This window comes from Cydia splendana, chromosome Z, assembly GCF_910591565.1.
Source record: "Cydia splendana chromosome Z, ilCydSple1.2, whole genome shotgun sequence".
Lineage (NCBI taxonomy): Eukaryota > Metazoa > Arthropoda > Insecta > Lepidoptera > Tortricidae > Cydia > Cydia splendana.
This window is the reverse complement of record NC_085987.1, coordinates 3,548,363-3,565,982: the sequence shown is the minus strand read 5'-3', so window position 1 is coordinate 3,565,982 and position 17,620 is coordinate 3,548,363. Positions and strand designations below refer to the sequence as shown.

The following is a 17,620-nucleotide window of genomic DNA, read 5'->3' as shown; positions in this document are numbered from 1 at the left end:
TGTAAGTTTTCTGGAATTTCCACATGAAGCTGTCTAGATTACACCTTCTGTTTGATACCAATAGAATCGCCTTGTTGCCAGTTATAAACGAGGTAAGTTTCATAAACTTTGAAAGAAAATGACTAGCCGAAACTGACTGAAAATACATATCTGCCTAAGTAAAAATTACAACATTCCGTAATTTCCACATAAAGCTGTATAGAATACACTTTGTGTTTAGTACCATTAAAACCGCCTTGTTACCAGTTGTAAACAAGGTAAAAATTATCAAGATTAAAAGAACATGACTACCCCAAACTGACTGAAAATACATATCTGCCTAAGTAAAAATGTAAATTTTCTGGAATTTCCACATGAAGCTGTCTAGATTACACTTTGTGTTTGCAACCAATATAATCGTCTTGTTACCAGTTATAAACGAGGTAAGTTTCATAAACTTTGAAAGAAAATGACTAGCCCAAACTGACTAAAAATACATATCTTCCTAAGTAAAAATGTCAATTTTCCGCAATTTCCACATAAAGCAGTCTAGATTACACTTTGTGTTTAGTACTATTAGAACCGCCATGTTATCAGTTGTAAACAAGGTAAAAATAATCAAGTTTAAAAGAACATGACTACCCCAAACTGACTGAAAATACATATCTGCCTAAGTAAAAATGTAAGTTTTCTGGAATTTCCACACGAAGCTGTCTAGATTACACTTTGTGTTTAGTACCAATAGAATCGCCTTGTGACCAGTTATAAACGAGGTAAGTTTCATAAACTTTGAAAGAAAATGACTAGCCCAAACTGACTGAAAATACATATCTGCTTAAGTAAAAATGACAATTTTCTGCAATTTCCACATAAAGCTGTCTAGATTACACTTTGTGTTTAGTACCATTAGAACCGCCTTATTACCAGTTGTAAACAAGGTAAAAATGATCAAGATTAAAAGAACATGACTACCCCAAACTAACTGAAAATACAAATCTGCTAAGTAAAAATGTAAATTTTCTGGAATTTCCACATGAACCTGGCTAGATTACACTTTGTGTTTGACACCAATAGAATCGCCTTGTTGCCAGTTATAAACTAGGTAAGTTTCATAAACTTTGAAAGAAAAGGACTAGCCCAAACTGACTGAAAATACATATCTGCCTAAGTAAAAATTACAATTTTCCTTAATTTCCATATAAAGCTGTCTAGATTACACTTTGTGTTTAGAACCATTAGAATCGCCTTGTTACCAGTTGTAAACAAGGTAAAAATGATCAAGATTAAAAGAACATGACTACCCCAAACTGACTGAAATTACATATCTGCCTAAGTAAAAATGTAAGTTTTCTGGAATTTCCACATGAAGCTGTCTAGATTACACCTTCTGTTTGATACCAATAGAATCGCCTTGTTGCCAGTTATAAACGAGGTAAGTTTCATAAACTTTGAAAGAAAATGACTAGCCGAAACTGACTGAAAATACATATCTGCCTAAGTAAAAATTACAACATTCCGTAATTTCCACATAAAGCTGTATAGAATACACTTTGTGTTTAGTACCATTAGAACCGCCTTGTTACCAGTTGTAAACAAGGTAAAAATTATCAAGATTAAAAGAACATGACTACCCCAAACTGACTGAAAATACATATCTGCCTAAGTAAAAATGTAAATTTTCTGGAATTTCCACATGAAGCTGTCTAGATTACACTTTGTGTTTGCAACCAATATAATCGCCTTGTTACCAGTTATAAACGAGGTAAGTTTCATAAACTTTGAAATAAATTGACTAGCCCAAACTGACTGAAAATACATTTCTGCCTAAGTAAAAATTACAATTTTCCGTAATTTCCACATAAAGCTGTCTAGATTACACTTTGTGTTTAGTACCATTAGAACCGCCTTGTTACCAGTTGTAAACAAGGTAAAAATGATCAAGATTAAAAGAACATGACTACCCCAAACTGACTGAAAATACATATCTGCCTAAGTAAAAATGTAAGTTTTCTGGAATTTCCACATGAAGCTGTCTAGATTACACTTTGTGTTTGATACCAATAGAATCGCCTTGTTGCCAGTTATAAACGAGGTAAGTTTCATAAACTTTGAAAGAAAATGACTAGCCCAAACTGACTGAAAATACATATCTGCTTAAGTAAAAATTACAACATTCCGTAATTTCCACATAAAGCTGTATAGATTACACTTTGTGTTTAGTACCATTAGAACCGCCTTGTTACCAGTTGTAAACAAGGTAAAAATGATCAAGATTAAAAGAACATGACTACCCCAAACTGACTGAAAATACATATCTGCCTAAGTAAAAATGTAAGTTTTCTGGAATTTCCACATGAAGCTGTCTAGATTACACTTTGTGTTTGATACCAATAGAATCGCCTTGTTGCCAGTTATAAACGAGGTAAGTTTCATAAACTTTGAAAGAAAATGACTAGCCCAAACTGACTGAAAATACATATCTGCTTAAGTAAAAATTACAACATTCCGTAATTTCCACATAAAGCTGTATAGATTACACTTTGTGTTTAGTACCATTAGAACCGCCTTATTACCAGTTGTAAACAAGGTAAAAATGATCAAGATTAAAAAAACATGACTACCCCAAACTGACTGAAAATACATATCTGCCTAAGTAAAAATGTAAGTTTTCTGGAATTTCCACATGAAGCTGTCTAGATTACACTTTGTGTTTGATACCAATAGAATCGCCTTGCGACCAGTTATAAACGAGGTAAGTTTCATAAACTTTGAAAGAAAATGACTAGCCCAAACTGACTGAAAATACATATCTGCCTAAGTAAAAATTACAATTTTCCGTAATGTCCACATAAAGCTGTCTAGATTACACTTTGTGTTTAGTACCATTAGAACCGCCTTGTTACCAGTTGTAAACAAGGTAAAAATAATCAAGATTAAAAGAACATGACTACCCCAAACTGACTGAAAATACATATCTGCCTAAGTAAAAATGTAAGTTTTCTGGAATTTCCACATGAAGCTGTCTAGATTACACTTTCTGTTTGATACCAATAGAATCGCCTTGTTGCCAGTTATAAACGAGGTAAGTTTCATAAACTTTGAAAGAAAATGACTAGCCCAAACTGACTGAAAATACATATCTGCCTAAGTAAAAATGTCAATTTCCTGCAATTTCCAAATAAAGCTGTCTAGATTACACTTTGTGTTTAATACCATTAGAACCGCCTTGTTACCAGTTGTAAACACGGTAAGAAAGATCAAGATTAAAAGAACATGACTACTCCAAACTGACTGAAAATACATATCTGCCTAGGTAAAAATGTAAATTTTCTGGAATTTCCAAATGAAGCTGTCTAGATTACACTTTCTGTTTGATACCAATAGAATCGCCTTGTTACCAGTTATAAATGAGGTAAGTTTCATTAACTTTGAAAGATAATGACTAGCCCAAACTGACTGAAAATATATATCTGCCTAAGTAAAAATGTCAATTTTCTGCAATTTCCACATAAAGCTGTCTAGATTACATTTTGTGTTTGATACCAATAGAATCGCCTTGTTACCAGTTATAAACGAGGTAAGTTTCATAAACATTGAAAGAAAATGACTAGCCCAAACTGACTGAAAATACATATCTGCCGAAGTAAAAATGTAAATTTTCCGTAATTTCCACATAAAGCTGTCTAGATTACACTTTGTGTTTAGTACCATTAGAACCGCCTTGTTACCAGTTGTAAACAAGTTAAAAATGATCACGATTAAAAGAACATGACTACCCCAAACTGTCTTAAAATACATATCTGCCTAGGTAAAAATGTAAATTTTCTGGAATTTCCACATGAAGCTGTCTAGATTACACTTTCTGTTTGATACCAATAGAATCGCCTTGTGACCAGTTATAAACGATGTAAGTTTCATAAACTTTGAAAGAAAATGACTAGCCCAAACTGACTGAAAATACATGTCTGCCTAAGTAAAAATGTCAATTTTCTGCAATTTCCACATAAAGCTGTCTAGATTACACTTTGTGTTTAGTACCATTAGAACCGCCATGTTATCAGTTGTAAACAAGGTAAAAATGATCAAGTTCAAAAGAACATGACTACCCCAAACTGACTGAAAATACATATCTGCCTAAGTAAAAATGTAAGTTTTCTGGAATTTCCACATGAAGCTGTCTAGATTACACTTTGCGTTTAGTACCAATAGAATCGCCTTGTTGCCAGTTATAAACGAGGTAAGTTTCATAAACTTTGAAAGAAAATGACTAGCCCAAACTGACTGAAAATACATATCTGCCTAAGTAAAAATTACAACATTCCGTAATTTCCACATAAAGCTGTATAGATTACACTTTGTGTTTAGTACCATTAGAACCGCCTTGTTACCAGTTGTAAGCAAGGTAAAAATTATCAAGATTAAAAGAACATGACTACCCCAAACTGACTGAAAATACATATCTGCCTAAGTAAACATGTAAATTTTCTGGAATTTTCACATGAAGCTGTCTAGATTACACTTTGTGTTTGATACCAATAGAATCGCCTTGTTGCCAGTTATAAACGAGGTAAGAATGATCAAGATTAAAAGATCATGACTACCCCAAACTGACTGAAAATACATATCTGCCTAAGTAAAAATGTAAATTTTGAGGAATTTTCACATGAAGCTGTCTAGATTACACTTTGTGTTTGATACCAATAGAATCGCCTTGTTACCAGTTATAAACGAGGTAAGTTTCATAAACTTTGAAAGAAAATGACTAGCCCAAACTGACTGAAAATTCATGTCTGCAGATATGTATTTTCAGTCAGTTTGGAGTAGTCATGTTCTTTTAATCTTGATCTTTCTTACCGTGTTTACAACTGGTAACAAGGCGATTCTATTGGTATCAAACACAAAGTGTAATCTAGACAGCTTCATGTGAAAATTCCTCAAAACTTACATTTTTACTTAGGCAGATATGTATTTTCAGTCAGTTTGGGGTAGTCATGTTCTTTTAATCTTGATCATTTTTACCTTGTTTTCAACTGGTAACAAGGCGGTTCTAATGGTACTAAACACAAAGTGTAATCTAGACAGCTTTATGTGGACATTACGGAAAATTTTAATTTTTACTTAGGCAGATATGTATTTTCAGTCAGTTTGGGCTAGTCATTTTCTTTCAAAGTTTATGAAACTTACCTCGTTTATAACTGGTAACAAGGCGATTCTATTGGTATCAAACACAAAGTGTAATCTAGACAGCTTCATGTGAAAATTCCTCAAAATTGTAATTTTTACTTAGGCAGATATGTATTTTCAGTCAGTTTGGGGTAGTCATGTTCTTTTAATCTTGATAATTTTTACCTTGTTTATAACTGGTAACAAGGCGGTTCTAATGGTACTAAACACAAAGTGTAATCTATACAGCTTTATGTGGAAATTACGGAATGTTTTAATTTTTACTTAGGCAGATATGTATTTTCAGTCAGTTTGGGCTAGTCATTTTCTTTCAAAGTTTATGAAACTTACCTCGTTTATAACTGGCAACAAGGCGATTCTATTGGTATCAAACACAAAGTGTAATCTAGACAGCTTCATGTGGAAATTCCAGAAAATTTACATTTTTACTTAGGCAGATATGTATTTTCAGTCAGTTTGGGGTAGTCATTTTCTTTTAATCTTGATCATTTTTACCTTGTTTACAACTGGTAACAAGGCGGTTCTAATGGTACTAAACACAAAGTGTAATCTAGACAGCTTTAAGTGGAAATTGCAGAAAATTGACATTTTTACTTAGGCAGATATGTATTTTCAGTCAGTTTGGGCTAGTCATTTTCTCTCAAAGTTTATGAAACTTACCTCGTTTATAACTGGTCACAAGGCGATTCTATTGGTATCAAACAGAAAGTGTAATCTAGACAGCTTCATGTGGAAATTCCAGAAAATTTACATTTTTACTTAGGCAGATATGTATTTTCAGTCAGTTTGGGGTAGTCATGTTCTTTTAATCTTGATCATTTTTACCTTGTTTACAACTGGTAACAAGGCGGTTCTAATGGTACTAAACACACAGTGTAATCTAGACAGCTTCATGTGGTAATTCCAGAAAACTTACATTTTTACTTAGGCAGATATGTATTTTCAGTCAGTTTGGGGTAGTCATGTTTTTTTAATCTTGATCATTTTTACCTTGTTTACAACTGGTAATAAGGCGGTTCTAATGGTACTAAATCAAAGTGTAATCTATACAGCTTTATGTGGAAATTACGGAAAATTTTAATTTTTACTTAGGCAGATATGTATTTTCAGTCAGTTTGGGCTAGTCATTTTCTTTCAAAGTTTATGAAACTTACCTCGTTTATAACTGGTAATAAGCTGATTCTATTGGTATCAAACACAAAGTGTAACCTAGACAGCTTCATGTGAAAATTCCAGAAAACTTACATGTTTACTTAGGCAGATATGTATTTTCAGTCAGTTTGGGGTAGTCATGTTCTTTTAATCTTGATAATTTTTACCTTGTTTACAACTGGTAACAAGGCGGTTCTAATGGTACTAAACACAAAGTGTAATCTATACAGCTTTATGTGGAAATTACGGAATGTTTTAATTTTTACTTAGGCAGATATGTATTTTCAGTCAGTTTGGGCTAGTCATTTTCTTTCAAAGTTTATGAAACTTACCTCGTTTATCACTGGCAACAAGGCGATTCTATTGGTTTCAAACACAAAGTGTAATCTAGACAGCTTCATGTGGAAATTCCAGAAAACTTACATTTTTACTTAGGCAGATATGTATTTTCAGTCAGTTTGGGGTAGTCATGTTTTTTTAATCTTGATCATTTTTACCTTGTTTACAACTGGTAATAAGGCGGTTCTAATGGTACTAAACACAAAGTGTAATCTATACAGCTTTATGTGGAAATTACGGAAAATTGTAATTTTTACTTAGGCAGATATGTATTTTCAGTCAGTTTGGGCTAGTCATTTTATTTCACAGTTTATGAAACTTACCTCGTTTATAACTGGTAACAAGGCGATTATATTGGTTGCAAACACAAAGTGTAATCTAGACAGCTTCATGTGGAAATTCCAGAAAATTTACATTTTTACTTAGGCAGATATGTATTTTCAGTCAGTTTGGGGTAGTCATGTTCTTTTAATCTTGATCATTTTTACCTTGTTTACAACTGGTAACAAGGCGGTTCTAATGGTACTAAACACAAAGTGTAATCTAGACAGCTTCATGTGGAAATTCCAGAAAACTTACATTTTTACTTAGGCAGATATGTATTTTCAGTCAGTTTGGGGTAGTCATGTTCTTTTAATCTTGATAATTTTTACCTTGTTTACAACTGGTAACAAGGCGGTTCTAATGGTACTAAACACAAAGTGTATTCTATACAGCTTTATGTGGAAATTACGGAATGTTGTAATTTTTACTTAGGCAGATATGTATTTTCAGTCAGTTTGGGCTAGTCATTTTCTTTCAAAGTTTATGAAACTTACCTCGTTTATAACTGGCAACAAGGCGATTCTATTGGTATCAAACACAAAGTGTAATCTAGACAGCTTCATGTGGAAATTCCAAAAAACTTACATTTTTACTTAGGCAGATATGTATTTTCAGTCAGTTTGGGGTAGTCATGTTCTTTTAAACTTGATCATTTTTACCTTGTTTACAACTGATAACATGGCGGTTCTAATGGTACTAAACACAAAGTGTAATCTAGACAGCTTTATGTGGAAATTGCAGAAAATTGACATTTTTACTTAGGCAGATATGTATTTTCAGTCAGTTTGGGCTAGTCATTTTCTTTCAAAGTTTATGAAACTTACCTCGTTTATAACTGGTCACAAGGCGATTCTATTGGTATCAAACAGAAAGTGTAATCTAGACAGCTTCATGTGAAAATTCCAGAAAATTTACATTTTTACTTAGGCAGACATGTATTTTCAGTCAGTTTGGGGTAGTCATGTTCTTTTAATCTTGATCATTCTTACCTTGTTTACAACCAGTAACAAGGCGGTTCTAGTGGTACTAAACACAAAGTGTAATCTATACAGCTTTATGTGGAAATTACGGAAAATTGTAATTTTTACTTAGGCAGATATGTATTTTCAGTCAGTTTGGGCTAGTCATGTTCTTTTAATCTTGATCATTCTTACCTCGTTTATAACTGGTAACAAGGCGGTTCTATTGGTACCAAACACAAAGTGTAATCTAGACAGCTTCATGTGGAAATTTGATCGTATTTGTAAGACTGCCTTTTGTGAAGTTAGCTGCCTATGTAATTGTTGCAATATTTTTCCTATTTTATCTCACACATTTAGCCAGGACATCAGAAAAGTCATTATTTGCTTTTTAGGTTTGTCCCTGACCTTGAAACCGTATATTTTACTGTTTTGTATAATTTATAAAACTCGACTTCTTTATTTGGTCGGGTTATCATAGGCAGATAACTTTAGGCTGCTAACTTCACGCCGATAAGTAATGATACTTCGAGTCGTTTTGGCCTTTTTTCTTTAACAGCGTTCGCCAAGTTCTGTAGTTGATTCACGTAGGCTTCGGCATTGTAGTCTGATGGTCGTCCAGTAACTCCCACAACAACATTCCTTGCGAATCCCATAAAACTGACAGGAGAAGTTTCTGGCCATGCGTACTGCTTTTCGGCTGTGTTGGTGGCCGTTTATCGGAAGGCATCCAAAAGGCTTTTCGTGTAACGTTCTCGTACAAGACCCAGGACTCGTCTCCAGTGATGATCGACTCCAGGAAGCTCTTTTTTTTGGGGCGCAATAGCAGACTTTCACAAATGTTGACTCGTAATGCACGTTGAGCATCGGTCAAAGCATGAGGCGTCCATCTTGACAAAACTTTACGGTAACCCATCGACTGCAGATGGCGATCTATGGTACTGTAGTGATATTTAAGAGTTTTCTCTAAAACCCTGGTGGTGGAATCCGGAACTCAAGCTCGTGCCGCAATGCTTCTTCGTCAAACGTGACGGGGCGACCAGTATGAGGAATGTCTTTTAGACTTGGGTCTCCTTCATTAAAGCGCTGGAACCAATTTCGTACTGTGCGATCGGTAGTAGTGTTTGGGCCAAAAGCAGTATTAATCTTATTTGCTGTTTCCCTCGAACTGGTTCCCAATTGGTGTTCGTATAAGTAAATCACTCGAAGATGTTGTTGGTCCATTTTTTCGATTTTAACTGAATCCCTGTAACAAGCCCGCGCTTATATACCCTACGTGAAAGATTCGAGAACATTCTACTATACACTAGATTTATTCTAGAATATTCCCGAGACTACTGAAAATATCAAGAAAATTTTGAATTGGGAAAAAAATTATGCAACAACGTAAACGTACGTTCTGTCTATTCAATACAAAATGACGGCGAACGAATTTGACATATCGACTTTATTACACAAAACTTTATTTTAGGAGCTGCGCCGCATCACTAAAATCTGCAACATAGCGGCCGTAATAATCCACATACAAATATTCTTCTCAATGATGTTTTTCAACATGGTACCCCTCTGGAAAAACATCCATGCTGGCATGTTTTCTGACCATAGACCAGAAAACGGAACCTTTGTCCATTCAGGCAACTACTTATCCTTTGTAGACCAGTACACGGATACTAAAGGTTACTTTTTGGTTTTCTTTTTGAACTTCTATCCATCTTATAACGCAGCAGTGACCTTCCTTTGCATGGACCTCTTAATTTTCATAATGGTGTTTCATATTGCGGGACATTTGAATATTTTGGTGCATGATTTGAGATACTTCCCGCGGCCGAATGAGATGGAACAGTGTATGGGAACAGGTACGAGGAAGTATAATAAAGAAGTATTTGTACGGTTGAAGGATTTAATTGATCGAGACCAAGCGATTAAAGAGTAAGTGAATAGCTTTGTTTATGGTTAAACTTTCAGCCTTTGCCACGGCTCCTAGTATTCTTCTACAATTTCGGTCGTGGTCATATTATTAGATAATTTTATCTGTCATTAAGCAAAATGTGAGTCAAAATACACATTGGCAGGTGCCTATTATGCACACGCGTATAAAAAAATCCTGTTCCCGAGAGGCCAATTTCTGATTGTGACTTCTAACGTCTATGACCTGCTCAAAAAATGTAATTTTCAAATTGTGAATTTTGTAAATAAATAATTTATTAAAATGTATAAAAGTATTTTATCTTAGCTGCTCTAACAAAAATAATATGTCTTATTATGTCTAAGCCCCTAGCCCTTATCATTCGGCTGTAAAATTGTGTTTATGCTTTTCAGGTTCATGATCAACATCTCCGAAACGTTTGGCATTAGTTTGTGCATTTACCTCGCCTTCCATCAGGTCACTGGATGCGTGTTGCTGCTAGAATGTTCTCAGATGGTAAAAAGAACATAAGGTAAATGTACTGGTGCTCGACGCGGTCCCAGTACCTACATGTCATCTTGAAACTTAAGTCATTGTCAATAGAGGTGACCAGCAACGCACGTGTCATCTATTGGGCATTAGCATGTCGTGCACTAGTACGTTTACCCTATAAGTTTTTGCCAAAAATTTTGATACAAGTGTTTATCGCTGTCAGTAGGTACTTTTCTTTCCACAGGCAACTAATGCTCATCGAGACAATTCTAAAAACCCCGAACACAATTAGGTTGCGTTGTTTTATCACAGAGTTCCTATCGCCACCTCCTGATCATCATCAGATCAGCTCGATGGTGCCATAATATTGCATTGTCATCAGACTTACATATACATATGTAATATACATATACATGTATGTAAATTGTCAGCTTCTTTATTGGAACTCGGGAAGTGGGTTAAAAACGTGCAAGATTTGATCCGTACTACAAACATATGTAGGTAAATTAAACATACGTTAATTATTATATGTGATTGCAAGTTAATAAAAAGTTTTTAAAAAGCGAATCAATGTTTATTAATTTATTTATTATACTTAATTAATCAATCAATCAATCAAAATCAGTTCCTTCTTACTGTACTTATCTAAAAAAATATAATATAAGTAAAGTTTCCGATGAATTTCATAGATCTACAAAAAGCATTTGATACGGTTAGTCATAACTTACTTATCCAAAAAATTGCTGACGTAGGCATTAAAGGAGCGGCTTTAAACATCTTTAAATCATATATCTCAAACCGTACTCAAGTTGTCAAAATAGCTAACCACCAAAGTGATCCCAGGACTATCACATGCGGCGTTCCGCAGGGCTCTATTTTAGGGCCCTTATTATTTCTTATTTATATAAATAATATAAGTGAACTGGGACTCAAAGGGCAGATAACTCTATATGCGGATGACACTTGCCTCTTCTACTTTGGAAACTCAATTCACAGTGTGATTTCCCAAGCACAGAATGATTTAAACTTGCTCAATATGTGGTTCCAATGCAACCTTCTCACTATTAACGTAAAAAAAACGAATTACATTATATTTGCGCCAAAAAATAAAAATATTCCTAATTTTGAAGCTCTACATATAAATCAGAATAAAATCCAAAAGGTTGACAGGGAGAAATATCTCGGGCTTACATTGGACTGCAGCCTTAGTTGGAGATCGCATATTGAGAAGATTAAATCAAAATTATCTTCACTGACAGGAGCCCTTCGAAGTTTTGCCCGTAGCCTTCCAATCAATGTACGTTATCTAATATATAATTCACTCGTCAAACCGCATATAGATTATCTCATAGAAATATGGGGTACAGCTGCAAAGACGATCCTGGAAATCCTGCAGATAGCTCAGAATAAGCTTATAAAAGTACTTTTCAATTATGACTACTTAACTGAAACCAAGATCATATATAAAGAGACAAAAATTTTATCTATTAAACAAACATATTTTTATTACACGTGTATCCTTATCCGGAAAATACTTAAAAAAAAATATCACAACACAAATAAGTTTTAAAAAGAAACAAGAGGTACAAAAAATTAAACTACGCAACGCGAATGATTTGTTACTACGTCCATCGAGAACAAATTATGGCAAAAAATCTATCTTAAATGAAGGTGCCCGAATCTATAACAAATTACCAAAGGCAATAAAAGAAACTAAGTCTTTCATTATTTTCAAACATAAACTAAGACAGCATGTTTTGAATAATATAGAAATAAAATAACTCACTACAGTAACACATTAAATAAACAATAATAATAAAAATAATTATATACATACACACACAACATGTATGCATTTATAAAATATCAATTAATTATAATAAAAGAAAATACATATTATTTTATGCCAATGTAAAATAATATTTGTGCTTTCTACGTTCTAATAAAATTTAATTATATGAATATGATCACAAGTTACATAAAAGTTAACAATTACTAACGTTATTAATATGTTGCCTGCGCATGTCTTATAACATCGAAATTTTATAATAAAATAAATTACTATAAAATAAATAACAAACATTGTATATTATAAAACATTTAAAAAAATAAATTAATTAAAATAAAATTTAAATAAATTATATTTAAAAGAAAAAAAAAGAAAAATAAAATAAAATATACTTATACAAAAAAAAAAAAAAAAAAACTTAAATTACTTAACTAATAATATCAGCTACGCATACCACCTTAAACAAAACTAATATTTATACCTAAAAATTGTTATGTATTATTGTGTATAGTGAGCGTACTTGGATGTAGGACATCACGGTTTACTTTATATCTGTGTATTGTTGCTGTTTCCAAGTGCGCTCGCGCACCGCGCTTACGCCAAGTAGCATGTTTGGATCTACCCGCGTTGTGCATAATTGTATAGCGGCACGAAATGTAAATGTAAATGTAATGTTTTGTTTTAGCGCTCACTTTGTAAATATTGTAAATATTTAGTTTTAAGTTATGTAAGTTTCTCATATGAGTGAATTGTAAAAATTCTTTTGAGAAATAAAGATCTTTGAACCGAAGTTTCCGATGATAAAACTAAACGAAGCGTACGTAAGAGTACGATTTCAAAACATGTTATTATTTTTCACCTCAGCAGCTCGAACAAGGGTACTTTGCTTCTTAAAAACAGTGAGCAAAATGCGATTTTGCTCACTGAGTCATTTTGTCTCACTCAGTGAGCAAAATTGCATTTTGCTCACTGAGTGGGTCTCACTCAGTGAGCAAAATCGCATTTTGCTCACTGAGTGAGACAAAATGACATTCAAGTGACCTTTATAGTCAAATGTCATTTCAACATGCGGGGTCTAATACAAGTTCGATATACTTGGGTTCTATTATCTCTGTCCCTCTGCTGCTGGTATGTTCTCACTGCTTAGGGTGAAAAATTTTGTGTACTACACGAGATCAAAGTTATTTTTACATCTCGTGCGCTTTTGAATCCCTTACTACGCTCAAGATTCTAAATTAGATTCACTCGCTACGCTCGTGAATCTATTATAGAATCTTTCCCTTGCACGGGACTCAAAATAAGCACTCGAAGAAATATCAAACTTTGATCTCTTGTTGTACAAATAACTATTGACTCTAAACATTTGGCACACGGGTTTAAAAAAGCCCAATCAATAGCCAAATATGTAGTTAAATAGGTGATTTTTTTTCAGACACCTGAAGCTCTGGGGAATTATGGGTTCCTAACTTTGATGATGTTTCAACAGCTAATCCAAACATCGGTGATATTTGAATTCATCAGTACCAAGGTCCGTAATATACCGATTTAGTTTCAGTTTACCATACAACACAAATTCTCTTCAATACAATACCATTAGGGCTTCCAAATACCGGACTTCTTTCAATACCGGTATTAATACCGAAACTGTCTCCATCAATACCGGGATCCCGGGATCCCGGGATCCCGGTATTGACTATAAATAGGTTAAAAAATTTGAGTTTTTTTTTAAAGGCTCACTTTTACACCAGATATGTATGTCCTTAGCTTAGGATATTAAACAATAATCGCCATCTGCAATAATTATGTCAACCCTCCAGGTTAAATTATCCGCCTTGTTGACTTCACAAGTCACATTTTTAGTTCAACCTAATAATCAGCCAATAAATATTCTTTGGCATCAAAAATTCGTATGCCATTACAATGAATGTCTTTCTACTTTTTGATAAAATTTTAAGAACTAATTATATTTAATTATTATAAAATTATAGAAAAAAAAAACACTTTTTTCGTATCTAGTTTGAAGTGAAGAATCTTACAATTACATGTACGAAATCTAAATATTTGGGTTCGTCTTTGACGTCTCGAGAAACGTGTCCAGGGTTTTCATTTTAAACTAATTAACACAAAAGTTATGGCCAGAAAACCAGTTTAAAGCCTAAAATTGTTCAACTTTGATGCCAAATATCTCGAAGGCAATGAACTTTGAAGTAAATATAGGATACTAAACTGCAGAACGTAATTCAAGACCAAAAAAAGTAAGACAATGTTGCCACTGTAATAATTTGTTTGTAAAATAGTAAATTCCTTTTGATAAATAATCACGCTAAGATAATTTATTTATTAGTAATTTTACTCATGCGAGTTAAAAAAAGTACTTTTATATACATACTTATTTTTGCATTAAGACAAGACGCCCTAGTAAAAAGTGGCAACATTTTCTTACTTTTTTTGGTCTTGAATTACGTTTTGCAGTATATATTGCTTCAAGCTGTTGTTGTTAATATAATAAACTACAAAAAACATTAGAGAACTAAGGGATTCAGATCGAAGGTCATTCGCGTGGGGTGGCCCCTTAATATATCCAGAACATCAGAATTCATCACCAAATATTTATCTAACGCATATATGCACAGATCTTGTTTCAATTAAATGATCTTCTTTAATTAAATTGGCAAGTTATCTTTTGATACAGCCGAATTTGACCATTTTAATAGATTTTAAACGTTATAATAGGCACATTTTCCTTGTTTTTGAAAATACCGGGATCCCGGTATTTCATTAAAAAATACCGGTATTGAAAAATCTGTTTAAACAGACGGGATCCCGGTATTTCGGGATCCCGGGATCCCGGTATTGGAAGCCCTAAATACCATTCAAATACTCTATTACGCACACATAGCCTCCTGAGTCCTGAGATCCTGAGAGACTTTTATTCAATAACAAAGAGTTCCAAATTCAAACACAAAACAACTGGTGCTGGGTCTCAGGAGGATAGAAGAAATAATACAGAAAATACTAAAGCTTAAGTAGAGGTGGCCCAGTAGATCTGACGTCCGACTTTCAATCCGAAGGTCGCGGATTCAAATCCTGGCTCGTACCAATGAGTTTTTCGGAACTTATGTACGGAATATCATTTGATATTTACCACTAGCTTTTCGGTGAAGGAAAACATCGCGAGGAAACCTGCATACATCCGCAAAGAAATTCAAAGGTGTATGTGAAGTCCCCAACCCGCATTGGGCCAGCGTGGGGACTATAGCCCAAACCCTCTCGTGCTTAAGAGGAGGCCTGTGCTGTACTGTTTATTAAGTGTGTGCAGTGTTTATTAATCTTTATATGACGCAACCTCCATGGCATTCTTAAATCGGTATCGCTAAGAACAGCTGATGAGCTACTCTACTTCCCCAGAGCGACACCCTCGCTGACGAGGTATATTCTCTCCCTTGGGAGCTGATGGACTTCAGGAACAGGAAGGCTGTCCTGCTGTTCCTGAAGAATGTGCAGCCTCCGAGGGCCCTCAAGGCCGGCGGTGTGGTCTCCGTGGGCGTGCTTACTATGTCTACGGTAAAGCATAAGTTTCTTTGTAGTAAGTACCATGAAAGATGACCGGATCGAAGGACCAAGTACTGCACCAGAGTCGCGACGTTCGAAGAGCCCTTAGAATCTTCGTAAACTCCTTTAATCTTGAAATAAAACGGAATATCGCATATAATTCATTTGAAATATACCCCGACGTTTGGAACCCTTAACAGCTTTCGTGGTCAACTGGGGAAAAATGTTCAGCAAATATTATAAAATTACAATGTTCGAAACGATCCTTTAGATAGAGATGGACTATTCCATCATGGGTCTATACCCATACAGAAATGATCCTTTAATCTTTTATAATATAATGCTTGTCTTGTTGAAAAAAATGTGTACATAATTTATTTCCTTTAACCCAACCTAATTTTATCTTTAATTGTTTATTATTTGTTTACAGATAATCAAAACGTCGTGTTCTTATTTCCTCATGTTGAAAACATTAACAGTAGAAGAGTAAATGGAACTGTGCAATAAATACACTTGACCACAGAAAACCGTTGCCAACATGGTACCAACAGGGGTTGGTCTGTGCACTTGACACAAAATTTTATTTTACTATGTTTGTTTCCACTGCACCACAAACTTGAAAATCAACATAATACGAGTACGCATAGTTATACGACGTATCTAGTTGTTTTAGTTTACATATATATTTACTACTGTACCTACCTATAAAAATAAATAGTACTTACACATCGAAAACTGTTTTTCTTTTGTTTCTCGGAACTGTGTAGGTACTGTGTAGGTATTCTTAAGAGAATTTCCTAAATGTGGGTTATTTTATGTTATTTCCACTCAGAATCTTATTTTATTACTTTAATACTCGTTTAATGGGAAAAAGTGCATTCATTAACGTCTATTCTGTTCAATAAAAAGTATACCTTATATAAAATTAAATACGGTAATCCAAATAGAAAATGATGGTATTTTATTTTCTTACTAGAAACGAAAGGACGTTTGATTCTTTTTAATTACCAATTAGAAATAACATAAACATAATCGAAATCGAAGTGAAGCTTTTTTAAGAAACCTTGTTAGACCCGGCCGTGTCCGGGCCGGAGCCTCCGCGCTTACTTTTCTATGATATGACAGGCGATCACGTGATGCTTTTCATAGAAAACGATGCGCCGGAAGCTCCGGCCCGGACACGGCCCGGTCTAACGTGAGTCATCCCTTATCTTTTGTTATGCCAACATTTCTGTGTACTGTAAAATGGTGAGTAGGGTCAAAACTGAAATGCAAACCTCGATAACATTTTATTTTTACATATGAAAACTGAATGGTGTATATAATAAGTGTTCCGGACGTTTGTATTTTAGTTTTTTATTTTATTCTGGGTAGTTCCATTTCATAACTTTGACGATAAAGAGGAAATCCCACCTCACCCCGTAGTGCGTATTTGGGGTGAGAGGGGTTTTCATACAAAGGTGATTTTGGAAGATTGTTGGATCGATTTTTTTTATTATGCTTATTACTATAGCTCCATTTTAAATTGGAATATTTGGAATACATTATTTTTGTAGCAGTAGCCTTAAAATCCCTTCTCACCCCCCTCTCAAACCTTCTCTCCCCATTCATAACCCACCTCTCCCCGCGAAACCTACTCACCCCGTTTTACGGTACTTAAACCTTATATTATTAGCTAGTGTGTCTTCATTAAAAACATATATGATTTGCCGATCGAGGACTAATAATATAATGGTAACATGCCATTTCTGGCCGCAGCTGCACTACTGGTACTAAACGCGTCGGTGCTATTGTCAATTTCCATAGTAAATGAACGGTAGTATAGCTGTCGTTGGAAATGGTCTGTCACCTTAAGAATGACTCACGTTAGACCGGGCCGTGTCCGGGCAGGAGCTTCCGGCGCTTATTTTTCTATGACATGACAGGCGATCACGTGATGCTTTC

The 17,620-nt window shown here is 34.4% G+C and overlaps 1 protein-coding gene across 3 annotated transcripts in view; it reads left to right on the top strand.

Annotated features, from left to right (window-relative positions):
• LOC134804288 (uncharacterized) overlaps positions 1-16,166 on the top strand; it is a 42,910-nt gene extending 26,744 nt beyond the window's left edge. For 2 of the 3 annotated variants that reach the window (XM_063777288.1, XM_063777285.1), the window contains 5 exons: positions 9,409-9,866; positions 10,257-10,359; positions 13,557-13,652; positions 15,533-15,688; positions 16,107-16,166. In XM_063777288.1, the coding sequence (XP_063633358.1) occupies positions 9,409-9,866; positions 10,257-10,359; positions 13,557-13,652; positions 15,533-15,688; positions 16,107-16,166 (873 nt within the window). The remainder of the gene's footprint in view (positions 1-9,408; positions 9,867-10,256; positions 10,360-13,556; positions 13,653-15,532; positions 15,689-16,106) is intronic. The other variant, XM_063777287.1, reaches the window with a different exon arrangement.
• The last annotated feature ends 1,454 nt before the right edge of the window (positions 16,167-17,620 follow it).